Source organism: Leptodactylus fuscus, chromosome 3 (assembly GCF_031893055.1).
Source record: "Leptodactylus fuscus isolate aLepFus1 chromosome 3, aLepFus1.hap2, whole genome shotgun sequence".
Classification (NCBI taxonomy): domain Eukaryota; kingdom Metazoa; phylum Chordata; class Amphibia; order Anura; family Leptodactylidae; genus Leptodactylus; species Leptodactylus fuscus.
Genome location: NC_134267.1, coordinates 28,784,701 through 28,812,390, shown reverse-complemented (window position 1 = coordinate 28,812,390; position 27,690 = coordinate 28,784,701). Strand labels below are relative to the sequence as shown.

General features: G+C 51.5%; 1 protein-coding gene across 1 annotated transcript in view; it reads left to right on the top strand.

The window, feature by feature from the left end:
- KIF6 (kinesin family member 6) overlaps positions 1-27,690 on the top strand; it is a 56,537-nt gene that overhangs the window by 615 nt on the left and 28,232 nt on the right. Inside the window, exons 3-9 of the mRNA XM_075267350.1 lie at positions 14,339-14,468; positions 16,313-16,519; positions 17,083-17,226; positions 17,706-17,792; positions 18,094-18,197; positions 26,406-26,511; positions 26,978-27,119. Of these exons, the coding sequence (XP_075123451.1) occupies positions 14,352-14,468; positions 16,313-16,519; positions 17,083-17,226; positions 17,706-17,792; positions 18,094-18,197; positions 26,406-26,511; positions 26,978-27,119 (907 nt within the window). The 5' untranslated portion in view covers positions 14,339-14,351. The remainder of the gene's footprint in view (positions 1-14,338; positions 14,469-16,312; positions 16,520-17,082; positions 17,227-17,705; positions 17,793-18,093; positions 18,198-26,405; positions 26,512-26,977; positions 27,120-27,690) is intronic.

Sequence of the window (27,690 nt, the reverse complement as noted above, 5' to 3'; positions counted from 1 at the left end):
GAGATCCATTTCCGTAGCCATCCCCTTCCAGGAGATCCATGTCCGCAGCCATCCCCTTCCTGGAGATCCATGTCAGCAGCCATCCCCTTCCATCAGGTCCATGTGATCTATGCCCACAGCCATCCCCTTCCATGAGATCCATGTCCACAGCCATCCCCTTCCATCAGGTCCATGTCCACAGCCATCCCCTTCCATGAGGTCCATGTCCACAGCCATCTCCTTTCAGGAGATCCATGTCCGCAGCCATCCCCTTCCATGAGATCCATGTCCACAGCCATCCCCTTCCACGAGATCCATGTCCACAGCCATCCTCTTCCATGAGGTCCATGTCCACAGCCATCTCCTTTCAGGAGATCCATGTCCGCAGCCATCCTCTTCCATGAGGTCCATGTCCACAGCCATCTTCTTTCAGGAGATCCATGTCCGCAGCCATCCCCTTCCTGGAGGTCCATGTCCGTAGCCATCCCCTTCCTGGAGATCCATGTCCGCAGCCATCTCCTTCCATGTGATCTATGCCCACAGCCATCCCCTTCCATGAGATCCATGTCCGCAGCCATCTCCTTCCATGAGATCCATGTCTGCAGCCATCCCCTTCCATGAGATCCATGTCCGCAGCCATCTCCTTCCATGAGATCCATGTCTGCAGCCATCCCCTTCCATGAGATCCATGTCCGCAGCCATCTCCTTCCATGAGATCCATGTCTGCAGCCATCTCCTTCCATGAGATCCATGTCCGCAGCCATCTCCTTCCATGAGATCCATGTCCGCAGCCATCTCCTTCCATGAGATCCATGTCTGCAGCCATCTCCTTCCATGAGATCCATGTCCGCAGCCATCTCCTTCCATGAGATCCATGTCCGCAGCCATCACCTTCGATGAGATCCATGTCTGCAGCCATCTCCCTGATGTTTAGTAATCTGTTTCTCAGCCTTGGAACTGCAGTTTTCTGGTGATGAGAATTACAGACAGTCCGCTTATTACATGAGGCTGAACTGACTTACACTGGGCCCCTGGTCATTGAGAATAGCAGCGGATAACCACCTGAAAAGAAAACACTCATTTATTTGAGCTGGATGTCAGAAGTAATTGGTGATTTGAGTGCAGTGAGAGCGGCCTGCGCGCTGGAGAAAACCACAAAATATAGCGTGCTTACGGCATGAATGTGTGGGAGAAAATCACATCACTAAATAATAAACCAGGGCTCGGGGGGAATGTGCCAACTATACTGGAGCCGGAGAATAAATGGCGGACCCTGCTAAAGCTGCAGCTTATGAATGGCTACCACCTCACTAAGCTCCAGATACATATAAATTGGGGAGGGGGGTTTATGGGATTAACCATTTTTGTTATATTTTACATATAAAGTATCTTAGTCATCGTATCGTCTGGCCAGCATTGGCATCGTGGGCCCTCACTTGGATGCTTCAAAAATGTTACAGATCCGTTCCCACTGATCACTGACAAATTTGACATACCCTCTCCTGGATGACTGATGATGTCATAGACCCTCTCCTGGATGACTGATGATGTCATAGACCCTCTCCTGGATGACTGATGATGTCACAAACCCTCTCCTGGATGACTGATGATGTCATAGACCCTCTCCTGGATGACTGATGATGTCACAGACCTTCTCCTGGATGACAGATAATGTCACAGAGCCTCTCCTGGATGACTGATGATGTCATAGTTCCTCCTTTGTATTGTTTCTTTTACTTGGATCCATTTTTAATAGAAGGTCATGAAACCCCTGTACATTCCATATGGGTCTGTGTGAGTGATGTATGCCTCCTCAATAACCTAGTGCCACCCCTCCATCTGCTCTACCATCCTCCATTATAATAGACCCTCCCAAGCACATGTACAGCCAGAACTAATTGGAATATGCAGAAGTCTGGTCTTTAAAAATCTAGAATGGATTTCAGAATATCCAGCAGCTTTTTGATGAGATCAGTCTTCTGGCGGTATCCTGTTACCGTAAATTACAGACAACCATCCTATATTTATCAATGGTTAGCTTTACACGCATTTGTCCTGGTCACTAGAATGTTGCTATTTTAGGGCAGCAGACACCAATTCCTGCAGAGCCTTTAATTGTCATGTTATGTAAATGAAAGGGATAAAAAGTGTTTATTTACTTTTTACAGTTAAGTGTCGTCATCGCACAGACATGTCTCTTTTTGGCAAGAGAAAACCTTAAATGGCTTGTAAGAATTCCCAGTGTCTGTAGTAAGAGCTTCTGTCCTGACCGAGTGACTGTAGTAAGAGCTGTTGTCCTGATCAAGTGACTGTAGTAAGAGCTCCTCTCCTCACTTCAGTGACTGTAGTAAGAGCTCCTCTCCTCACTTCAGTGACTGTAGTAAGGCTGAGTTCACACTGAGTTTTTTGGTCAGGAATCAACCTCAAAATTAGCCTCCAAAAAAAGCCTCCCAATAGAACTCTATTGGGGTTTTTTTGGGAGGCTGATTTTGAGACGGATTCCTGACCAAATTCCTGACCAAAAAACTCCAGCCTAAGAGCTCCTCTCCTCACTTTGGTGACTGTAGTACGAGCTCCTCACCTCAGTGACTGTAGTAAGAGCTCCTCTCCTCACTTCGGTGACTATAGTAAGGCTGAGTTCACACTGAGTTTTTTAAACCTCTATTGGGAGGTTTTTTTGGAGGCTGATTTTGAGACGGATTTCTGACCAAATTCCTGACCAAAAAACTCAGCCTAAGAGCTCCTCTCCTCACTTTGGTGACTGTAGTACGAGCTCCTCACTTCATTGACTGTGTAATAGCTCTTCACCTCACCTCAGTAGCTGTAGTACGAGCTCCTCTCCTCACCTTTGTGACTGTAGTACGAGGTCCTCTCCTCACTTCAGTGACTGTAGTACGAGCTCCTCTCCTCACCTTGGTGACTGTAGTAAGAGCTCCTCTCCTCACCTCAGTGACTGTAGTAAGAGCTCCTCTCGTCACCTCCGTGACTGTAGTACGAGCTCCTCTCCTCACTTCGGTGACTGTAGTACGAGCTCCTCACCTCATCTCAGTGACAGTAGTAAAAGCTCCTCTCCTCACCTCAGTAACTGAAGTACAAGCTCCTCACATCAGTGACTGTGTAATAGCTCTTCACCTCACCTCAGTAGCTGTAGTACAAGCTCCTCACTTCAGTGACTGTGTAATAGCTCTTCACCTCACCTCAGTAGCTGAAGTACAAGCTCCTCACTTCAGTGACTGTGTAATAGCTCTTCACCTCACCTCAGTAGCTGTAGTACAAGCTCCTCTCCTCACCTTGGTGACTGTAGTATGAGCTCCTCTCCTCACCTTGGTGACTGTAGTATGAGCTCCTCTCCTCACTTCAGTGACTGTAGTACGAGCTCCTCTCGTCACCTCAGTGACTGTAGTACAAGCTCCTCTCGTCACATCAGTGACTGTAGTACGAGCTCCTCTCCTCACCTCGGTGACTGTAGTATGAGCTCCTCACCTCGGTGACTGTAGTACGAGCTCCTCTCCTCACCTCGGTGACTGTAGTATGAGCTCCTCTCCTCACCTCAGTGACTAGTACGAGCTCCTCTCCTCACCTCGGTGACTGTAGTACGAGCTCCCCACCTCATCTCAGTGACTGTAGTAAGAGCTCCTCTCCTCACCTTGGTGACTATAGTAAGAGCTGCTATCCTCACCTCGGTGACTATAGTAAGAGCTCCTCTCCTCACCTCAGTGACTGTAGTAAGAGCTCCTCTCCTCACTTCAGTGACTGTAGTACGAGCTCCTCTCGTCACCTCAGTGACTGTAGTACGAGCTCCTCTCCTCACATCAGTGACTGTAGTACGAGCTCCTCTCCTCACCTTTGTGACTGTAGTACGAGGTCCTCTCCTCACTTCAGTGACTGTAGTACGAGCTCCTCTCCTCACCTTGGTGACTGTAGTAAGAGCTCCTCTCCTCACCTCAGTGACTGTAGTAAGAGCTCCTCTCGTCACCTCCGTGACTGTAGTACGAGCTCCTCTCCTCACTTCGGTGACTGTAGTACGAGCTCCTCACCTCATCTCAGTGACAGTAGTAAAAGCTCCTCTCCTCACCTCAGTAACTGAAGTACAAGCTCCTCACTTCAGTGACTGTGTAATAGCTCTTCACCTCACCTCAGTAGCTGTAGTACAAGCTCCTCTCCTCACCTTGGTGACTGTAGTATGAGCTCCTCTCCTCACCTCAGTGACTGTAGTACGAGCTCCTCTCGTCACATCAGTGACTGTAGTACGAGCTCTTCACCTCAGTGACTGTAGTATGAGCTCCTCTCCTCACCTCAGTGACTGTAGTACGAGCTCCTCTCGTCACCTCAGTGACTGTAGTACGAGCTCCTCTCGTCACATCAGTGACTGTAGTACGAGCTCCTCTCCTCACCTCGGTGACTGTAGTATGAGCTCCTCTCCTCACCTCGGTGACTGTAGTACGATTTCCTCTCCTCACCTCGGTGACTGTAGTACGAGCTCCCCACCTCATCTCAGTGACAGTAGTAAAAGCTCCTCTCCTCACCTCAGTAACTGAAGTACAAGCTCCTCACTTCAGTGACTGTGTAATAGCTCTTCACCTCACCTCAGTAGCTGTAGTACAAGCTCCTCTCCTCACCTTGGTGACTGTAGTATGAGCTCCTCTCCTCACCTCAGTGACTGTAGTACGAGCTCCTCTCGTCACATCAGTGACTGTAGTACGAGCTCTTCACCTCAGTGACTGTAGTATGAGCTCCTCTCCTCACCTCAGTGACTGTAGTACGAGCTCCTCTCGTCACCTCAGTGACTGTAGTACGAGCTCCTCTCGTCACATCAGTGACTGTAGTACGAGCTCCTCTCCTCACCTCGGTGACTGTAGTATGAGCTCCTCTCCTCACCTCGGTGACTGTAGTACGATTTCCTCTCCTCACCTCGGTGACTGTAGTACGAGCTCCCAACCTCATCTCAGTGACTGTAGTAAGAGCTCCTCTCCTCACCTTGGTGACTATAGTAAGAGCTGCTATCCTCACCTCGGTGACTATAGTAAGAGCTCCTCTCCTCACCTCAGTGACTGTAGTAAGAGCTCCTCTCCTCACTTCAGTGACTGTAGTACGAGCTCCTCTCCTCACATCAGTGACTGTAGTACGAGCTCCTCTCCTCACCTTTGTGACTGTAGTACGAGGTCCTCTCCTCACTTCAGTGACTGTAGTACGAGCTCCTCTCCTCACCTTGGTGACTGTAGTAAGAGCTCCTCTCCTCACCTCAGTGACTGTAGTAAGAGCTCCTCTCGTCACCTCCGTGACTGTAGTACGAGCTCCTCTCCTCACTTCGGTACTGTAGTACGAGCTCCTCACCTCATCTCAGTGACAGTAGTAAAAGCTCCTCTCCTCACCTCAGTAACTGAAGTACAAGCTCCTCACTTCAGTGACTGTGTAATAGCTCTTCACCTCACCTCAGTAGCTGTAGTACAAGCTCCTCTCCTCACCTTGGTGACTGTAGTATGAGCTCCTCTCCTCACCTCAGTGACTGTAGTACGAGCTCCTCTCGTCACATCAGTGACTGTAGTACGAGCTCTTCACCTCAGTGACTGTAGTATGAGCTCCTCTCCTCACCTCAGTGACTGTAGTACGAGCTCCTCTCGTCACCTCAGTGACTGTAGTACGAGCTCCTCTCGTCACATCAGTGACTGTAGTACGAGCTCCTCTCCTCACCTCGGTGACTGTAGTATGAGCTCCTCTCCTCACCTCGGTGACTGTAGTACGATTTCCTCTCCTCACCTCGGTGACTGTAGTACGAGCTCCCCACCTCATCTCAGTGACAGTAGTAAAAGCTCCTCTCCTCACCTCAGTAACTGAAGTACAAGCTCCTCACTTCAGTGACTGTGTAATAGCTCTTCACCTCACCTCAGTAGCTGTAGTACAAGCTCCTCTCCTCACCTTGGTGACTGTAGTATGAGCTCCTCTCCTCACCTTGGTGACTGTAGTACGAGCTCCTCTCGTCACATCAGTGACTGTAGTACGAGCTCTTCACCTCAGTGACTGTAGTATGAGCTCCTCTCCTCACCTCAGTGACTGTAGTACGAGCTCCTCTCGTCACCTCAGTGACTGTAGTACGAGCTCCTCTCGTCACATCAGTGACTGTAGTACGAGCTCCTCTCCTCACCTCGGTGACTGTAGTATGAGCTCCTCTCCTCACCTCGGTGACTGTAGTACGATTTCCTCTCCTCACCTCGGTGACTGTAGTACGAGCTCCCCACCTCATCTCAGTGACTGTAGTAAGAGCTCCTCTCCTCACCTTGGTGACTATAGTAAGAGCTGCTATCCTCACCTCGGTGACTATAGTAAGAGCTCCTCTCCTCACCTCAGTGGCTGTAGTAAGAGCTCCTCTCCTCACTTCAGTGACTGTAGTACGAGCTCCTCTCGTCACCTCAGTGACTGTAGTAGGAGCTCCTCTCGTCACATCAGTGACTGTAGTACGAGCTCCTCTCCTCACCTTTGTGACTGTAGTACGAGGTCCTCTCCTCACTTCAGTGACTGTAGTACGAGCTCCTCTCCTCACCTTGGTGACTGTAGTAAGAGCTCCTCTCCTCACCTCAGTGACTGTAGTAAGAGCTCCTCTCGTCACCTCCGTGACTGTAGTACGAGCTCCTCTCCTCACTTCGGTGACTGTAGTACGAGCTCCTCTCCTCACCTTGGTGACTGTAGTAAGACCTCCTCTCCTCACCTCAGTGACTGTAGTAAGAGCTCCTCTCGTCACCTCCGTGACTGTAGTACGAGCTCCTCTCCTCACTTCGGTGACTGTAGTACGAGCTCCTCACCTCATCTCAGTGACAGTAGTAAAAGCTCCTCTCCTCACCTCAGTAACTGAAGTACAAGCTCCTCACTTCAGTGACTGTGTAATAGCTCTTCACCTCACCTCAGTAGCTGTAGTACAAGCTCCTCTCCTCACCTTGGTGACTGTAGTATGAGCTCCTCTCCTCACCTCAGTGACTGTAGTACGAGCTCCTCTCGTCACCTCAGTGACTGTAGTACGAGCTCCTCTCGTCACATCAGTGACTGTAGTACGAGCTCCTCACCTCAGTGACTGTAGTATGAGCTCCTCTCCTCACCTCAGTGACTGTAGTACGAGCTCCTCTCGTCACCTCAGTGACTGTAGTACGAGCTCCTCTCGTCACATCAGTGACTGTAGTACGAGCTCCTCTCCTCACCTCGGTGACTGTAGTATGAGCTCCTCTCCTCACCTTGGTGACTGTAGTAAGAGCTCCTCTCCTCACCTCAGTGACTGTAGTAAGAGCTCCTCTCGTCACCTCCGTGACTGTAGTACGAGCTCCTCTCCTCACTTCGGTGACTGTAGTACGAGCTCCTCACCTCATCTCAGTGACAGTAGTAAAAGCTCCTCTCCTCACCTCAGTAGCTGTAGTACAAGCTCCTCTCCTCACCTTGGTGACTGTAGTATGAGCTCCTCTCCTCACCTCAATGATTGTAGTACGAGCTCCTCTCGTCACCTCAGTGACTGTAGTACGAGCTCCTCTCCTCACCTCAGTGACTGTAGTACGAGCTCCTCTCCTCACTTCGGTGACTGTAGTACGAGCTCCTCACCTCATCTCAGTGACAGTAGTAAAAGCTCCTCTCCTCACCTCAGTAACTGAAGTACAAGCTCCTCACTTCAGTGACTGTGTAATAGCTCTTCACCTCACCTCAGTAGCTGTAGTACAAGCTCCTCTCCTCACCTTGGTGACTGTAGTATGAGCTTCTTTCCTCACCTCAGTGACTGTAGTACGAGCTCCTCTCGTCACCTCAGTGACTGTAGTACGAGCTCCTCTCCTCACCTTGGTGACTGTAGTAAGAGCTCCTCTCCTCACCTCAGTGACTGTAGTAAGAGCTCCTCTCGTCACCTCCGTGACTGTAGTACGAGCTCCTCTCCTCACTTCGGTGACTGTAGTACGAGCTCCTCACCTCATCTCAGTGACAGTAGTAAAAGCTCCTCTCCTCACCTCAGTAACTGAAGTACAAGCTCCTCACATCAGTGACTGTGTAATAGCTCTTCACCTCACCTCAGTAGCTGAAGTACAAGCTCCTCACTTCAGTGACTGTGTAATAGCTCTTCACCTCACCTCAGTAGCTGTAGTACAAGCTCCTCTCCTCACCTTGGTGACTGTAGTATGAGCTCCTCTCCTCACCTTAGTGACTGTAGTATGAGCTCCTCTCCTCACCTCAGTGACTGTAGTACGAGCTCCTCTCGTCACCTCAGTGACTGTAGTACGAGCTCCTCTCGTCACATCAGTGACTGTAGTACGAGCTCCTCTCCTCACTTCGGTGACTGTAGTACGAGCTCCTCACCTCATCTCAGTGACAGTAGTAAAAGCTCCTCTCCTCACCTCAGTAACTGAAGTACAAGCTCCTCACATCAGTGACTGTGTAATAGCTCTTCACCTCACCTCAATAGCTGAAGTACAAGCTCCTCACTTCAGTGACTGTGTAATAGCTCTTCACCTCACCTCAGTAGCTGTAGTACAAGCTCCTCTCCTCACCTTGGTGACTGTAGTATGAGCTCCTCTCCTCACCTCAGTGACTGTAGTACGAGCTCCTCTCGTCACCTCAGTGACTGTAGTACGAGCTCCTCTCGTCACATCAGTGACTGTAGTACGAGCTCCTCTCCTCACCTCGGTGACTGTAGTATGAGCTCCTCTCCTCACCTCGGTGACTGTAGTACGAGCTCCTCTCCTCACCTCGGTGACTGTAGTATGAGCTCCTCTCCTCACCTCGGTGACTGTAGTACGAGCTCCTCTCCTCACCTCGGTGACTGTAGTACGAGCTCCCCACCTCATCTCGGTGACTGTAGTAAGAGCTCCTCTCCTCACCTTGGTGACTATAGTAAGAGCTGCTATCCTCACCTCGGTGACTATAGTAAGAGCTGCTATCCTCACCTCGGTGACTATAGTAAGAGCTCCTCTCCTCACCTCAGTGACTGTAGTAAGAGCTCCTCTCCTCACTTCAGTGACTGTAGTACGAGCTCCTCTCGTCACCTCAGTGACTGTAGTACGAGCTCCTCTCGTCACATCAGTGACTGTAGTACGAGCTCCTCTCCTCACCTTTGTGACTCTAGTACAAGGTCCTCTCCTCACTTCAGTGACTGTAGTACGAGCTCCTCTCCTCACCTTGGTGACTGTAGTAAGAGCTCCTCTCCTCACCTCAGTGACTGTAGTAAGAGCTCCTCTCGTCACTTCCGTGACTGTAGTACGAGCTCCTCTCCTCACTTCGGTGACTGTAGTACGAGCTCCTCACCTCATCTCAGTGACAGTAGTAAAAGCTCCTCTCCTCACCTCAGTAACTGAAGTACAAGCTCCTCACTTCAGTGACTGTGTAATAGCTCTTCACCTCACCTCAGTAGCTGTAGTACAAGCTCCTCACTTCAGTGACTGTGTAATAGCTCTTCACCTCACCTCAGTAGCTGTAGTACAAGCTCCTCTCCTCACCTTGGTGACTGTAGTATGAGCTCCTCTCCTCACCTCAGTGACTGTAGTACGAGCTCCTCTCGTCACCTCAGTGACTGTAGTACGAGCTCCTCTCGTCACATCAGTGACTGTAGTATGAGCTCCTCTCCTCACCTTGGTGACTGTAGTAGGAGCTCCTCTCGTCACCTTGGTGACTGTAGTACAAGCTCCTCTCCTCACCTTGGTGACTGTAGTATGAGCTCCTCTCCTCACCTCAGTGACTGTAGTACAAGCTCCTCTCGTCACCTCAGTGACTGTAGTACGAGCTCCTCTCGTCACATCAGTGACTGTAGTACGAGCTCCTCTCCTCACCTTGGTGACTGTAGTAGGAGCTCCTCTCGTCACCTTGGTGACTGTAGTACGAGCTCCTCTCCTCACCTCAGTGACTGTAGTACGAGCTCCTCTCCTCACTTCGGTGACTGTAGTACGAGCTCCTCACCTCATCTCAGTGACAGTAGTAAAAGCTCCTCTCCTCACCTCAGTAACTGAAGTACAAGCTCCTCACTTCAGTGACTGTGTAATAGCTCTTCACCTCACCTCAGTAGCTGTAGTACAAGCTCCTCTCCTCACCTTGGTGACTGTAGTATGAGCTTCTCTCCTCACCTCAGTGACTGTAGTACGAGCTCCTCTCGTCACCTCAGTGACTGTAGTACGAGCTCCTCTCCTCACCTTGGTGACTGTAGTAAGAGCTCCTCTCCTCACCTCAGTGACTGTAGTAAGAGCTCCTCTCGTCACCTCCGTGACTGTAGTACGAGCTCCTCTCCTCACTTCGGTGACTGTAGTACGAGCTCCTCACCTCATCTCAGTGACAGTAGTAAAAGCTCCTCTCCTCACCTCAGTAACTGAAGTACAAGCTCCTCACATCAGTGACTGTGTAATAGCTCTTCACCTCACCTCAGTAGCTGAAGTACAAGCTCCTCACTTCAGTGACTGTGTAATAGCTCTTCACCTCACCTCAGTAGCTGTAGTACAAGCTCCTCTCCTCACCTTGGTGACTGTAGTATGAGCTCCTCTCCTCACCTTAGTGACTGTAGTATGAGCTCCTCTCCTCACCTCAGTGACTGTAGTACGAGCTCCTCTCGTCACCTCAGTGACTGTAGTACGAGCTCCTCTCGTCACATCAGTGACTGTAGTACGAGCTCCTCTCCTCACTTCGGTGACTGTAGTACGAGCTCCTCACCTCATCTCAGTGACAGTAGTAAAAGCTCCTCTCCTCACCTCAGTAACTGAAGTACAAGCTCCTCACATCAGTGACTGTGTAATAGCTCTTCACCTCACCTCAATAGCTGAAGTACAAGCTCCTCACTTCAGTGACTGTGTAATAGCTCTTCACCTCACCTCAGTAGCTGTAGTACAAGCTCCTCTCCTCACCTTGGTGACTGTAGTATGAGCTCCTCTCCTCACCTCAGTGACTGTAGTACGAGCTCCTCTCGTCACCTCAGTGACTGTAGTACGAGCTCCTCTCGTCACATCAGTGACTGTAGTACGAGCTCCTCTCCTCACCTCGGTGACTGTAGTATGAGCTCCTCTCCTCACCTCGGTGACTGTAGTACGAGCTCCTCTCCTCACCTCGGTGACTGTAGTATGAGCTCCTCTCCTCACCTCGGTGACTGTAGTACGAGCTCCTCTCCTCACCTCGGTGACTGTAGTACGAGCTCCCCACCTCATCTCAGTGACTGTAGTAAGAGCTCCTCTCCTCACCTTGGTGACTATAGTAAGAGCTGCTATCCTCACCTCGGTGACTATAGTAAGAGCTGCTATCCTCACCTCGGTGACTATAGTAAGAGCTCCTCTCCTCACCTCAGTGACTGTAGTAAGAGCTCCTCTCCTCACTTCAGTGACTGTAGTACGAGCTCCTCTCGTCACCTCAGTGACTGTAGTACGAGCTCCTCTCGTCACATCAGTGACTGTAGTACGAGCTCCTCTCCTCACCTTTGTGACTCTAGTACAAGGTCCTCTCCTCACTTCAGTGACTGTAGTACGAGCTCCTCTCCTCACCTTGGTGACTGTAGTAAGAGCTCCTCTCCTCACCTCAGTGACTGTAGTAAGAGCTCCTCTCGTCACTTCCGTGACTGTAGTACGAGCTCCTCTCCTCACTTCGGTGACTGTAGTACGAGCTCCTCACCTCATCTCAGTGACAGTAGTAAAAGCTCCTCTCCTCACCTCAGTAACTGAAGTACAAGCTCCTCACTTCAGTGACTGTGTAATAGCTCTTCACCTCACCTCAGTAGCTGTAGTACAAGCTCCTCACTTCAGTGACTGTGTAATAGCTCTTCACCTCACCTCAGTAGCTGTAGTACAAGCTCCTCTCCTCACCTTGGTGACTGTAGTATGAGCTCCTCTCCTCACCTCAGTGACTGTAGTACGAGCTCCTCTCGTCACCTCAGTGACTGTAGTACGAGCTCCTCTCCTCACCTCAGTGACTGTAGTACGAGCTCCTCTCCTCACCTCGATGACTGTAGTACGAGCTCCTCTCCTCACCTCGGTGACTGTAGTACGAGCTCCTCACCTCGGTGACTGTAGTACGAGCTCCTCTCCTCACCTTGGTGACTGTAGTAGGAGCTCCTCTCGTCACCTTGGTGACTGTAGTACGAGCTCCTCTCCTCACCTCAGTGACTGTAGTACGAGCTCCTCTCCTCACTTCGGTGACTGTAGTACGAGCTCCTCACCTCATCTCAGTGACAGTAGTAAAAGCTCCTCTCCTCACCTCAGTAACTGAAGTACAAGCTCCTCACTTCAGTGACTGTGTAATAGCTCTTCACCTCACCTCAGTAGCTGTAGTACAAGCTCCTCTCCTCACCTTGGTGACTGTAGTATGAGCTTCTCTCCTCACCTCAGTGACTGTAGTACGAGCTCCTCTCGTCACCTCAGTGACTGTAGTACGAGCTCCTCTCCTCACCTCGGTGACTGTAGTAAGAGCTCCTCTCGTCACCTCGGTGACTGTAGTACGAGCTCCTCTCGTCACCTCGGTGACTGTAGTACGAGCTCCTCTCGTCACCTCGGTGACTGTAGTACGAGCTCCTCTCCTCACCTCGGTGACTGTAGTATGAGCTCCTCTCCTCACCTCGGTGACTGTAGTATGAGCTCCTCTCCTCACCTCGGTGACTGTAGTACGAGCTCCTCTCGTCACCTCGGTGACTGTAGTACAAGCTCCTCTCCTCACTTTGGTGACTGTAGTATGAGCTTCTCTCCTCACCTCAGTGACTGTAGTACGAGCTCCTCTCCTCACCTCGGTGACTGTAGTATGAGCTCCTCTCCTCACCTCGGTGACTGTAGTACGAGCTCCTCTCGTCACCTCGGTGACTGTAGTACGAGCTCCTCTCCTCACCTCGGTGACTGTAGTACGAGCTCCTCTCCTCACCTTGGTGACTGTAGTATGAGCTTCTCTCCTCACCTCAGTGACTGTAGTACGAGCTCCTCTCGTCACCTCGGTGACTGTAGTACGAGCTCCTCTCCTCACCTCGGTGACTGTAGTAAGAGCTCCTCTCCTCACCTCGGTGACTGTAGTAAGATTTTTTGTGCTGTAGTCTTTCTATTACAAGACTCTCCCTCTTAGTATTCTGCAGCTTCTTTTTCACATTCAGTAACCTGCCGCCTTTTCATGCACCTACCAGAAGGAGTGGGGTTGTTTCTGAACGATCACCAGCATGTTTGTTTGACCTCATAGTCTTCAATGATCCCTATATTCCCACAGCTGTAACACTATTCACCCTGATTATAATCCAGCAGAATCTGAGGGTGGTCACTGGCACATGGCGACTGTGACGTCTTTAGTCTGTACACCGGCAGTCCAGGGGGAAGGGATAAGAACCCCCCAAAACCCTGAAAGCGACAGTTGCGAGAAAAATCAATGGGTGCAAACCACCTGCTGCTAAGTACGACCGGCCCACGACATCCGAGTCCCCTGAGCCGCTGCTGACCGCTCTCACCACCGCAACCAGAAAGAAAATAAAAATAGGCCTCTGGGTGTAGGAAGCGACTGCGCCCTCCGCACTTGGCCATGTAATTGTTTGGTTAGAAATTCGATGCCGATCTCCACGACTGCGCCATAAAACAGATGGAGCGGCCGCAGATATTTATACCTCGGGGCTGAGTTATTTAAATGGATGAGCAGCAGCATTGCGTGTAACACAGGCGGTGGAATGTCGTATCTACGGGAAAGCTGGGTGACAACCAAAATGGCCTCCTCAGTTTAGGCCTTTTAATAAGAGCAGTGTTAAATGTGTTTCTGGGAAAGCTGGATGCGGTAGTCATCTTGCTGTCCTACAGTCTGTGTATTATTACAATGTGCCATTGTTTCCTGATCTGTGGGGTACAATCTCTGGGTCTTCCACCGATTTTTGAGAATTCAGGGGCTGCAGCATTGATTCGGAGTCTTCACAGTCTTTACCTGCAGAGCAGCGCTCCTGGCCTCTGGTTTTGCAGGTGAGATGCAGCACAGACCTATTCACATGAATGATCACTGAGCGCTGCAAGGCAAATCTAAAAAGGGGCGCAGCATGCGCAGAAGTGTCTCTGCAAGCTCCTATTTCTCAGGATTGGAGAGTCTCAGATTCAGACCCCCCCCCCCTTCACTGATTACGAGACAGTGGCGTATATTAGATGAGAGTAACCCTTTAAGTGTGAGGTCTACATAAATATACAGCTATAAGGGGGTGAGCAGTGTCCCCATGTGTAATTCTAAATCTTTGCTGCTCTGCAAATTTGCATAATTTCACTTGATATCTAACCAGGCTGCTTAGGATTAAGGATGGTGAAAATGGCGTCTAGCAGCGTGTTCACATATCACTGGTCCTGATTGTCCATTGTCAGGCAGATTTGCCATTTTTCCTGTAAATAATAGTGTACAGCACACAAGTCATCTTCTCATTTGCTTTTCTGTCCAGGAAGGTGACCATAATGGAAGATCCAGACCAAAATATCCATCTGAAGAACCTGTCCCTGCAGCCGGCCACCACTGAGGAGGAGGCGCTGAACCTGCTCTTTCTGGGGGACACTAATCGCATGATAGCTGAGGTAAGACTATTGGATATGAGCGGACTTATGTAATCCACTAACTCCCACTCACTACAGATATCCTCTGTCTGGAAGGAGGGGAGAACGAGGAGTCTGGAGTGAGGTGAGAAGGAGGAGTCTGGAGGGAGGGGAGAAGGAGGAGTCTGGAGTGAAAGGAGGAGGAGTCTGGGGGGAGTGGAGACAGGGGACTCTAAAGGGAAGAGATGGGTGGATTGACCCCCATGGAGACCGTGAGGAGGCCACCCTAATACATGTGTAACCCCCGACTGCTGTATAGGAATCTCTGGTGTCTGTCTCCTTGGGGTCTGTACACATTGCACTGAGTGTTACTAGGGTCAGTCCAGTTTGAAGACCAGCAGTAAAGATGGCGCATGTTAGTGTAGACAATATTTGCAGTATAATTCACATGACTGTTTCTAATGATTTCTTGGGAGCGTCTCATGTACAAGGGGCAGTGTGCTACTCATTGTCCTCCCTGCCATGTGTGCTGGCCTCCGTGCCCGTTTCCTGTTGGCATGCAGTGGTGTTGCCACGTGAATGGCTGCTGGTGAGGTCATACATGCAGCCCGTGAAGGGCCTAGACCATGTATGTGAAGCACATGTCTGAGATCAGAGGCTTCTCCTTCTTGTTGTGGCGCTGTCAGGCTGTCGCTGGCGGTCTCCTCACTATGTGAAGTGGTTATACTTCTTATTACTAATGGCCGCCGCCGCCTCCTGACTGTTGTACATCTGCCGTCTGACTCTTCCCTGTATCGGAGATTCTGGATCACAGGATGATACATGAAGGAGGCGTCTTCTCCGGGGTGGAATTTCTCTGGCAGCAGGGGACGCCGTGTTGTCGGCCGCCGCACATTTCTCATGACTTTGTTGGCCTGACGTTCCTCATCGTCCGTTCTAATGTCTACCAAATGTGAAGTCTCTGCTGCAAAGCGAAGCCATGTGCGAGGTGTGAACTGCGCTGTACAGGAGACTTGGTCCAGGAACTGCAGGATACGGGAAGTGTCATCTCCAAGCAAAGAAGTCCGATAGCTGGACCCTGGGCCGCCAAAGCAAAAAAATATCTTGTCACTCACGAGGCATGTGATCAACATTTCACAAGGCTCTGTAATGAATCACTCGCCACATTCTTCTCCTGAAATCCTATGTGCTGCTGGGGACCCCCTCTATAACATCAGCACATTCCTCTCCTGAAATACTCTGTACTGCTGGGGACTCTACTCTTCCACTCAGTCCATGTCCCTTGTGTGGCAGGTGTAGTATTACATAGCGCCCTCTTCAGGTGTAATATATGAACAAATGGAGTCCACCATAGTAGTGGGTCTTATAGAGGAGGGTTCATAGTGGGGAGGCCCTAATAAGATATATATATGGGGTTACTTATTCAGGCTGTAGGGGGCGCTGTGCCCTGAGCTCATATTTATTGCAGCGCCATCCTGGGCCCCCCATTGTAACTGTTTATACAGAAGCCCCGTCTGTCTATAAATATTTACTGCGTTTTGCTTTACTGCCAGGAATGTTTACCAGACCCTGACCTCCACCTATAAATCTGTCCGCCACCGCTGCACGCTATATATCCTGTCCATAAAGTGGAGTTACAGGGCTCAATAGCTTCAGCACTGGGTTGTCAAAAGTTCTGCGCCTGCAGGCTGTACATCAGGGTCTATGGCTCCAGCACTGGGAGAATGGTACCAGGAGAGAGTGGGTACAAGGATCGAGGATACAAGGGACGAGGGTATAAGTAGCGGAGGTACAAGGGGCAAGGGTGGGTGTATACCAGGTCATGTCCAGTGACTGACAGCAGGCAGAGATTTACATGGCGGCTGCTCTCTTGTCTGTCCTTTCAGACTCCAATGAACCAGGCCTCCACCCGCTCGCACTGCATCTTCACCATACACATCTCCAGTAAAGAGCCCGGATCCGCTACTGTCCGCCGCTCCAAACTGCATATGGTAGACCTGGCAGGATCTGAGCGAGTTGCCAAGACTGGAGTGGGGGGTCAACTATTGACTGAAGCCAAATACATCAACCTGTCCCTGCACTACCTGGAGCAGGTGAGTACCAGAGGGTAATTGTAAGAACAGCCCAATACGGGCCCTAGAAAGGGTAACTGTAAGAACAGTCTGGAGGACTGACAGAAACGAGATCTGTGTACATGTATGACATTACTTATCATGTGTTAATCCTGAGTGCAGCTCTGGAGTATAATACAGGATGTAACTCAGGATCAGTACAGGATAAGTAATGTATGTATACAGTGACTGTACCAGCAGAATAGTGAGTGCAGCTCTGGAGTATAATACAGGGTGTAACTCAGGATCAGTACAGGATAAGTAATGTAATGTATGTATACAGTGACTGTACCAGCAGAATAGTGAGTGCAGCTCTGGAGTATAATACAGGATGTAACTCAGGATCAGTACAGGATAAGTAATATAATGTATATACACAGTGACTGCACCAGCAGAATAGTGAGCGCAGCTCTGGAGTATAATACAGGATGTAACTCAGGATCAGTACAGGATAAGTAATGTAATGTATGTACACAGTGACTGTACCAGCAGAATAGTGAGCGCAGCTCTGAGTCTGTCTAGTCAGTATGCTTGTGTCTTTCCAGGTCATTATTGCACTGGCTGAGAAGAATCGCTCTCACATACCGTACAGGAACTCTATGATGACGTCTGTGCTCAGGGACAGTCTCGGTGGGAATTGTATGACCACTATGATCGCCACCCTGTCCTTGGAGAAGAGGAATATTGATGTATGTAGATGAGGTTCTCTGTCTGCTCCTCCTGACACCATCATTACTCTCTATTCATCTGTATACAGAGCTGTAGAAAGCGTTTCAGTGTCTCAGTGATTGATCTGTAGGACCTTCTGGCCTTGTAGTTTACTACTTGTGGTCTGTGGCTCTGATATTGTCTGTGGTCTCCGGCTGTATGTAGTTTAGTTGGCTCTTGCCCTGTTGCTCTTCTCTTTTGTGCTGGGTCTTGTACACTCTGTATACACATCCACTTGTCTCATGAGTCTAGTATAGACTTTATGACTCCTTGGTTCTGGGTTATGTAAATCTCCATGGTTTATACACCGTGACAGTAGCGGCCATCATGTAGTCATAGTGGTAATGACCTGACCACCAAACATAATCATCCCCCCCCCCTATTAGTGATATGTGTGAAAGCAAAATCTGCTCCATCTGTCACAACTCTCCGACCGGACTCTCTCTGTATGTTCTTACAGGAATCCATCTCTACCTGTCGCTTCGCACAAAGAGTCGCTCTTATCAAGAACGAAGCCGTGCTCAACGAGGAGATCGATCCTCAGCTGGTGAGAATATCAGCCCACCCACGCCTCTCCTGAAATACTCTGTACTGCTGGGGACCCTGCTCCTCCCACTATGTAACTCTCACCCTGTGACCTCTATAAGATCAGCACACACCTCTACTGAAATACTCTGTACTGCTGGGGACCCTGCTCCTCCCACTATGTAACTCTCACCCTGTGACCTCTATGAGATCAGCACACACCTCTTCTGAAATACTCTGTACTGCTGTCCTCTGTAACATGATCTGATACATCACGAGTCTCTTGCACATGTCACGGATTGTGTCTTCTTGATGTCCCTCAGATGATTGGACGTCTCAAGAAAGAGATCCAAGGTCTTAAAGATGAGATTGCCCTGATTACTGGGGAGCCGAGGACGACGGAGCTGACCCCAGAGGAGATCCAGAGGTAACAGCCTAAAAACAGATGTGTTAATCTTAACCAGGGTTCGATCGAACCCTAGGCCCTGTGCACGCTTCATTTTGTGTACCAGTACAAAAACATATACCTATGTCTTGAATTTGGAAATAAATCATAATTGATTCATCACTAAAGAAGGGTTCGGTGAATGTGCATATGAAACTGGTGGGTTTGGTACCTCAAACAAGGTTAAGAACCACTGTGTTAAAGGAATGATGAACACAGATCTGTGTATCTAAGTTTATGATGTGTGTTACTGTCTGCTGAGCTGTGTATCTAATCCAATCTTGTGCGATACTATGATATCACTCAGCGCTATGTCCCCATCATATACAAAATCCTGCAGCCTGGTCCCTGTTCATATTGGTGAGGTATCAGCAGCTCCTCCTCCTTTGTATGGTCCTGTAGTAGAGCCCGTCCAGGTGGTAAAGAGACTGTGAGAGGTGGTGGGTGAGACTCACACTGCAGAATTTGTACAATCTGATTAAAGTTTCTTTAGGAATTAAGAAACAGCATTTTTCGGCTTTATCTGCGGAAGAACTTCGTTGTCACATTCTGCTGTGACAGGTGGGGAAGTAGTACTGGGAGATCTCAGGTCTGGAGGTGGAGCAGTATTGGGAGGTCTCAGGTCTGGAGGTGGAATAGTACTGGGAGGTCTCAGGTCTGGAGGTGGAGTAGTACTGGGAGGTCTCAGGTCTGGAGGTGGAGTAGTACTGGGAGGTCTCAGGTCTGGAGGTGGAGTAGTACTGGGAGGTCTCAGGTCTGGAGGTGAAGTAGTAGTACTGGGAGGTCTCAGGTCTGGAGGTGGAGTAGTACTGGGAGGTCTCAGGTCTGGAGGTGGAGTAGTACTGGGAGGTCTCAGGTCTGGAGGTGGAGTAGTACTGGGAGATCTCAGGTCTGGAGGTGGAGTAGTACTGGGAGGTCTCAGGTCTGGAGGTGGAGTAGTAGTACTGGGAAGTCTCAGGTCTGGAGGTGGAGTAGTACTGGGAGGCCTCAGGTCTGGAGGTGGAGTAGTACTGGGAGGCCTCAGGTCTGGAGGTGGAGTAGTACTGGGAGGCCTCAGGTCTGGAGGTGGAGTAGTACTGGGAGGCCTCAGGTCTGGAGGTGGAGTAGTACTGGGAGGTCTCGAGTCGGGAGGTGGAGTAGTACTGGGAGGTCTCGGGTCTGGAGGGGGAGAAGCATTGGGAGATCTGAGGTCTGGAGGTGGAGTAGTATTGGGAGGCCTCAGGTCTGGAGGTGGAGTAATACTGGGAGATCTCAGGTAGTAGGTGGAGCAGTACTGGGAGGTCTCAGGTCTGGAGGTGAAGTAGTACTGGGAGGCCTCAGGTCTGGAGGTGGAGTAATACTGGGAAATCTCAGGTAGTAGGTGGAGTAGTACTGGGAGGTCTCAGGTCTGGAGGTGGAGCAGTACTGGGAGGTCTCAGGTCTGGAGGTGGAGCAGTACTGGGAGGTCTCAGGTCTGGAGGTGAAGTAGTACTGGGAGGCCTCAGGTCTGGAGGTGGAGTAGTACTGGGAGATCTCAGGTAGTAGGTGGAGTAGTACTGGGAGGTCTCAGGTCTGGAGGTGGAGTAGTACTGGGAGGTCTAAGGTTTGGAGGTGGAGTAGTACTGGGAGATCTCAGGTAGTAGGTGGAGTAGTACTGGGAGGTCTCAGGTCTGGAGGTGGAGTAGTACTGGGAAGTCTCAGGTCTGGAGGTGGAGCAGGTCTCAGGTCTGGAGGTGGAGCAGTACTGGGAGGTCTCAGGTCTGGAGGTGAAGTAGTACTGGGAGGTCTCAGGTCTGGAGGTGGAGCAGGTCTCAGGTCTGGAGGTGGAGCAGTACTGGGAGGTCTCAGGTCTGGAGGTGGAGCAGGTCTCAGGTCTGGAGGTGGAGCAGTACTGGGAGGTCTCAGGTCTGGAGGTGAAGTAGTACTGGGAGGTCTCAGGTCTGGAGGTGGAGCAGGTCTCAGGTCTGGAGGTGGAGCAGTACTGGGAGGTCTCAGGTCTGGAGGTGGAGCAGTACTGGGAGGTCTCAGGTCTGGAGGTGGAGCAGTACTGGGAGGTCTCAGGTCTGGAGGTGGAGTAGTACTAGGAAGTCTCAGGTAGGAGGTGGAGCAGTACTGGGAGGTCTCAGGTCTGGAGGTGAAGTAGTACTGGGAGGTCTCAGGTCTGGAGGTGGAGCAGGTCTCAGGTCTGGAGGTGGAGCAGTACTGGGAGGTCTCAGGTCTGGAGGTGAAGTAGTACTGGGAGGTCTCAGGTCTGGAGGTGGAGCAGGTCTCAGGTCTGGAGGTGGAATAGTACTGGGAGGTCTCAGGTCTGGAGGTGGAGTAGTACTGGGAGGTCTCAGGTCTGGAGGTGGAGTAGTACTAGGAAGTCTCAGGTAGGAGGTGGAGTAGTACTGGGAGGCCTCAGGTCTGGAGGTGGAGTAATACTGGGAGGCCTCAGGTCTGGAGGTGGAGTAATACTGGGAGATCTCAGGTAGTAGGTGGAGTAGTACTGGGAGGTCTCAGGTCTGGAGGTGGAGTAGTACTGGGAGAGCTCAGGTCTGGAGGAGGAGTAGTACTGGGAGATCTCAGGTAGGAGGTGGAGTAGTATTGGGAGATCTCAGGTAGGAGGTGGAGTAGTACTGGGAGCTCTCAGGTCTGGAGGTGGAGTAGTACCGGGAGGTCTCAGGAGTTCTAGTTTCATCATATACAAAATCCTGCAGCCTGGTCCCTGTTCATATTGGTGAGGTATCAGCAGCTCCTCCTCCTTTGTATGGTCCTGTAGTAGAGCCCGTCCAGGTGGTAAAGAGACTGTGAGAGGTGGTGGGTGAGACTCACACTGCAGAATTTGTACAATCTGATTAAAGTTTCTTTAGGAATTAAGAAACAGCATTTTTCGGCTTTATCTGCGGAAGAACTTCGTTGTCACATTCTGCTGTGACAGGTGGGGAAGTAGTACTGGGAGATCTCAGGTCTGGAGGTGGAGCAGTATTGGGAGGTCTCAGGTCTGGAGGTGGAATAGTACTGGGAGGTCTCAGGTCTGGAGGTGGAGTAGTACTGGGAGGTCTCAGGTCTGGAGGTGGAGTAGTACTGGGAGGTCTCAGGTCTGGAGGTGAAGTAGTAGTACTGGGAGGTCTCAGGTCTGGAGGTGGAGTAGTACTGGGAGGTCTCAGGTCTGGAGGTGGAGTAGTACTGGGAGGTCTCAGGTCTGGAGGTGGAGTAGTACTGGGAGGTCTCAGGTCTGGAGGTGGAGTAGTACTGGGAGATCTCAGGTCTGGAGGTGGAGTAGTACTGGGAGGTCTCAGGTCTGGAGGTGGAGTAGTAGTACTGGGAAGTCTCAGGTCTGGAGGTGGAGTAGTACTGGGAGGCCTCAGGTCTGGAGGTGGAGTAGTACTGGGAGGCCTCAGGTCTGGAGGTGGAGTAGTACTGGGAGGCCTCAGGTCTGGAGGTGGAGTAGTACTGGGAGGCCTCAGGTCTGGAGGTGGAGTAGTACTGGGAGGTCTCGAGTCGGGAGGTGGAGTAGTACTGGGAGGTCTCGGGTCTGGAGGGGGAGAAGCATTGGGAGATCTGAGGTCTGGAGGTGGAGTAGTATTGGGAGGCCTCAGGTCTGGAGGTGGAGTAATACTGGGAGATCTCAGGTAGTAGGTGGAGCAGTACTGGGAGGTCTCAGGTCTGGAGGTGAAGTAGTACTGGGAGGCCTCAGGTCTGGAGGTGGAGTAATACTGGGAAATCTCAGGTAGTAGGTGGAGTAGTACTGGGAGGTCTCAGGTCTGGAGGTGGAGCAGTACTGGGAGGTCTCAGGTCTGGAGGTGGAGCAGTACTGGGAGGTCTCAGGTCTGGAGGTGAAGTAGTACTGGGAGGCCTCAGGTCTGGAGGTGGAGTAGTACTGGGAGATCTCAGGTAGTAGGTGGAGTAGTACTGGGAGGTCTCAGGTCTGGAGGTGGAGTAGTACTGGGAGGTCTAAGGTTTGGAGGTGGAGTAGTACTGGGAGATCTCAGGTAGTAGGTGGAGTAGTACTGGGAGGTCTCAGGTCTGGAGGTGGAGTAGTACTGGGAAGTCTCAGGTCTGGAGGTGGAGCAGGTCTCAGGTCTGGAGGTGGAGCAGTACTGGGAGGTCTCAGGTCTGGAGGTGAAGTAGTACTGGGAGGTCTCAGGTCTGGAGGTGGAGCAGGTCTCAGGTCTGGAGGTGGAGCAGTACTGGGAGGTCTCAGGTCTGGAGGTGGAGCAGGTCTCAGGTCTGGAGGTGGAGCAGTACTGGGAGGTCTCAGGTCTGGAGGTGAAGTAGTACTGGGAGGTCTCAGGTCTGGAGGTGGAGTAGTACTGGGAGATCTCAGGTCTGGAGGTGGAGTAGTACTGGGAGGTCTCAGGTCTGGAGGTGGAGTAGTAGTACTGGGAAGTCTCAGGTCTGGAGGTGGAGTAGTACTGGGAGGCCTCAGGTCTGGAGGTGGAGTAGTACTGGGAGGCCTCAGGTCTGGAGGTGGAGTAGTACTGGGAGGCCTCAGGTCTGGAGGTGGAGTAGTACTGGGAGGCCTCAGGTCTGGAGGTGGAGTAGTACTGGGAGGTCTCGAGTCGGGAGGTGGAGTAGTACTGGGAGGTCTCGGGTCTGGAGGGGGAGAAGCATTGGGAGATCTGAGGTCTGGAGGTGGAGTAGTATTGGGAGGCCTCAGGTCTGGAGGTGGAGTAATACTGGGAGATCTCAGGTAGTAGGTGGAGCAGTACTGGGAGGTCTCAGGTCTGGAGGTGAAGTAGTACTGGGAGGCCTCAGGTCTGGAGGTGGAGTAATACTGGGAAATCTCAGGTAGTAGGTGGAGTAGTACTGGGAGGTCTCAGGTCTGGAGGTGGAGCAGTACTGGGAGGTCTCAGGTCTGGAGGTGGAGCAGTACTGGGAGGTCTCAGGTCTGGAGGTGAAGTAGTACTGGGAGGCCTCAGGTCTGGAGGTGGAGTAGTACTGGGAGATCTCAGGTAGTAGGTGGAGTAGTACTGGGAGGTCTCAGGTCTGGAGGTGGAGTAGTACTGGGAGGTCTAAGGTTTGGAGGTGGAGTAGTACTGGGAGATCTCAGGTAGTAGGTGGAGTAGTACTGGGAGGTCTCAGGTCTGGAGGTGGAGTAGTACTGGGAAGTCTCAGGTCTGGAGGTGGAGCAGGTCTCAGGTCTGGAGGTGGAGCAGTACTGGGAGGTCTCAGGTCTGGAGGTGAAGTAGTACTGGGAGGTCTCAGGTCTGGAGGTGGAGCAGGTCTCAGGTCTGGAGGTGGAGCAGTACTGGGAGGTCTCAGGTCTGGAGGTGGAGCAGGTCTCAGGTCTGGAGGTGGAGCAGTACTGGGAGGTCTCAGGTCTGGAGGTGAAGTAGTACTGGGAGGTCTCAGGTCTGGAGGTGGAGCAGGTCTCAGGTCTGGAGGTGGAGCAGTACTGGGAGGTCTCAGGTCTGGAGGTGGAGCAGTACTGGGAGGTCTCAGGTCTGGAGGTGGAGCAGTACTGGGAGGTCTCAGGTCTGGAGGTGGAGTAGTACTAGGAAGTCTCAGGTAGGAGGTGGAGCAGTACTGGGAGGTCTCAGGTCTGGAGGTGAAGTAGTACTGGGAGGTCTCAGGTCTGGAGGTGGAGCAGGTCTCAGGTCTGGAGGTGGAGCAGTACTGGGAGGTCTCAGGTCTGGAGGTGAAGTAGTACTGGGAGGTCTCAGGTCTGGAGGTGGAGCAGGTCTCAGGTCTGGAGGTGGAATAGTACTGGGAGGTCTCAGGTCTGGAGGTGGAGTAGTACTGGGAGGTCTCAGGTCTGGAGGTGGAGTAGTACTAGGAAGTCTCAGGTAGGAGGTGGAGTAGTACTGGGAGGCCTCAGGTCTGGAGGTGGAGTAATACTGGGAGGCCTCAGGTCTGGAGGTGGAGTAATACTGGGAGATCTCAGGTAGTAGGTGGAGTAGTACTGGGAGGTCTCAGGTCTGGAGGTGGAGTAGTACTGGGAGAGCTCAGGTCTGGAGGTGGAGTAGTACTGGGAGATCTCAGGTAGGAGGTGGAGTAGTATTGGGAGATCTCAGGTAGGAGGTGGAGTAGTACTGGGAGCTCTCAGGTCTGGAGGTGGAGTAGTACCGGGAGGTCTCAGGAGTTCTAGTTTCATCATATACAAAATCCTGCAGCCTGGTCCCTGTTCATATTGGTGAGGTATCAGCAGCTCCTCCTCCTTTGTATGGTCCTGTAGTAGAGCCCGTCCAGGTGGTAAAGAGACTGTGAGAGGTGGTGGGTGAGACTCACACTGCAGAATTTGTACAATCTGATTAAAGTTTCTTTAGGAATTAAGAAACAGCATTTTTCGGCTTTATCTGCGGAAGAACTTCGTTGTCACATTCTGCTGTGACAGGTGGGGAAGTAGTACTGGGAGATCTCAGGTCTGGAGGTGGAGCAGTATTGGGAGGTCTCAGGTCTGGAGGTGGAATAGTACTGGGAGGTCTCAGGTCTGGAGGTGGAGTAGTACTGGGAGGTCTCAGGTCTGGAGGTGGAGTAGTACTGGGAGGTCTCAGGTCTGGAGGTGAAGTAGTAGTACTGGGAGGTCTCAGGTCTGGAGGTGGAGTAGTACTGGGAGGTCTCAGGTCTGGAGGTGGAGTAGTACTGGGAGGTCTCAGGTCTGGAGGTGGAGTAGTACTGGGAGATCTCAGGTCTGGAGGTGGAGTAGTACTGGGAGGTCTCAGGTCTGGAGGTGGAGTAGTAGTACTGGGAAGTCTCAGGTCTGGAGGTGGAGTAGTACTGGGAGGCCTCAGGTCTGGAGGTGGAGTAGTACTGGGAGGCCTCAGGTCTGGAGGTGGAGTAGTACTGGGAGGCCTCAGGTCTGGAGGTGGAGTAGTACTGGGAGGCCTCAGGTCTGGAGGTGGAGTAGTACTGGGAGGTCTCGAGTCGGGAGGTGGAGTAGTACTGGGAGGTCTCGGGTCTGGAGGGGGAGAAGCATTGGGAGATCTGAGGTCTGGAGGTGGAGTAGTATTGGGAGGCCTCAGGTCTGGAGGTGGAGTAATACTGGGAGATCTCAGGTAGTAGGTGGAGCAGTACTGGGAGGTCTCAGGTCTGGAGGTGAAGTAGTACTGGGAGGCCTCAGGTCTGGAGGTGGAGTAATACTGGGAAATCTCAGGTAGTAGGTGGAGTAGTACTGGGAGGTCTCAGGTCTGGAGGTGGAGCAGTACTGGGAGGTCTCAGGTCTGGAGGTGGAGCAGTACTGGGAGGTCTCAGGTCTGGAGGTGAAGTAGTACTGGGAGGCCTCAGGTCTGGAGGTGGAGTAGTACTGGGAGATCTCAGGTAGTAGGTGGAGTAGTACTGGGAGGTCTCAGGTCTGGAGGTGGAGTAGTACTGGGAGGTCTAAGGTTTGGAGGTGGAGTAGTACTGGGAGATCTCAGGTAGTAGGTGGAGTAGTACTGGGAGGTCTCAGGTCTGGAGGTGGAGTAGTACTGGGAAGTCTCAGGTCTGGAGGTGGAGCAGGTCTCAGGTCTGGAGGTGGAGCAGTACTGGGAGGTCTCAGGTCTGGAGGTGAAGTAGTACTGGGAGGTCTCAGGTCTGGAGGTGGAGCAGGTCTCAGGTCTGGAGGTGGAGCAGTACTGGGAGGTCTCAGGTCTGGAGGTGGAGCAGGTCTCAGGTCTGGAGGTGGAGCAGTACTGGGAGGTCTCAGGTCTGGAGGTGAAGTAGTACTGGGAGGTCTCAGGTCTGGAGGTGGAGCAGGTCTCAGGTCTGGAGGTGGAGCAGTACTGGGAGGTCTCAGGTCTGGAGGTGAAGTAGTACTGGGAGGTCTCAGGTCTGGAGGTGGAGCAGGTCTCAGGTCTGGAGGTGGAGCAGTACTGGGAGGTCTCAGGTCTGGAGGTGGAGCAGTACTGGGAGGTCTCAGGTCTGGAGGTGGAGTAGTACTAGGAAGTCTCAGGTAGGAGGTGGAGTAGTACTGGGAGGCCTCAGGTCTGGAGGTGGAGTAATACTGGGAGGCCTCAGGTCTGGAGGTGGAGTAATACTGGGAGATCTCAGGTAGTAGGTGGAGTAGTACTGGGAGGTCTCAGGTCTGGAGGTGGAGTAGTACTGGGAGAGCTCAGGTCTGGAGGTGGAGTAGTACTGGGAGATCTCAGGTAGGAGGTGGAGTAGTATTGGGAGATCTCAGGTAGGAGGTGGAGTAGTACTGGGAGCTCTCAGGTCTGGAGGTGGAGTAGTACCGGGAGGTCTCAGGAGTTCTAGTTTCGGCCATGACGCCCTCCTGTCTTCACCACTTTCCCATCTCTTTCCCTCCAGACTTGAAGAGCGGCTCCACGTCTTCCTGGATGACCAAGACCCTGACGCCATCTTGGACGTTGGGTCTGACATGCGCAAGATCCTCCATTGTTTCAGCTTCTTTAAGGTAACGTTCCATTAGGGTTGATGAAGATTTTGGTCCGGTCCTGTCTGAGTATTGGCGTGCCGATGTCTGCTCCACATTGTCATATCAGTCTGAATGGTGTCTAAGCGTCGGATCCTCTGGCTCGCCCCAGTTCTATGTAATTTTTTTTGTGAGATTTTTCACAATTGTTTCCAAATCCTCCCCTTGTTTTAGATATTTTACTGTATCTGCAGGTTTGTTACAGTGTCTCAGTGCAGGTTCACAGCTGTCTCCTCCCTGCACTCATCTAATGCACAAAATTATTTCCATTCACTAAAATTCAGCAGAGATCCTGATCCTTCAGCTCCGCACCGCTAATAAAGCTGCCCACAGTCATGTGGGCGGAGCCAAAGTATATAGCCGCTTAGCAGCAAGGGAGGCACTGATGGATGATACGGCGAATGTTGTCACATGACTCTGGTGCACTAATAATATCCTCTCCCAGCAGAGGGTTCTCCATGAGAAGAAGGCGTCAGACAGGAGGGTCCACTCTCCCGAAATATCCACAGAAAGTCCTGCAGGCTCCTCCCCCCAACCAGAAGAGGTGAAGAAGCTGCGAGATCTCCTGCAGCAGAGAGACAGCGAAATCAGTATCCTTACCCCGCCACATAGAACACAGTGCACACTGTTCTACCATCTCAGCTATAAGGCACTGCCATAGGGGCTCCACGGCTTCACTCTCTGTGGCTTCAGTATAGCGCCCCCAGCTGGGCTGGTGATCCACTACTGTTCTCCACCTTCATGACACAGAATTGTAGCTCTGTAGCCTGATGGATTAACCCCTTCACCACTGTAGCTTCACCCCATAGACCGGAGCAAATCACGTGCAAGCTGTTTTGGTGCTAATGCTTATTGGAAATCTAAATATCTGCAGTTATAGATAGTAGTAGCAGCGCTATGTGACCACAGCAGGATTTAAAGGATGTGGCCTATTACCCCCAAGATGTAATATCCACAGGTCTGCTAGGCCCACAGAAATATGATAATTGACTACTTCTTCAACTTCTTGTACCCTGTGGTCCTGCAGACTCTTCTCGCCCTCCTGTATCCTCTGGTCCTGCAGACTCTTCTCGCCCTCCTGTATCCTCTGGTCCTGCAGACTCCTCTCGCCCTCCTGTATCCTCTGGTCCTGCAGACTCTTCTCGCCCTCCTGTATCCTCT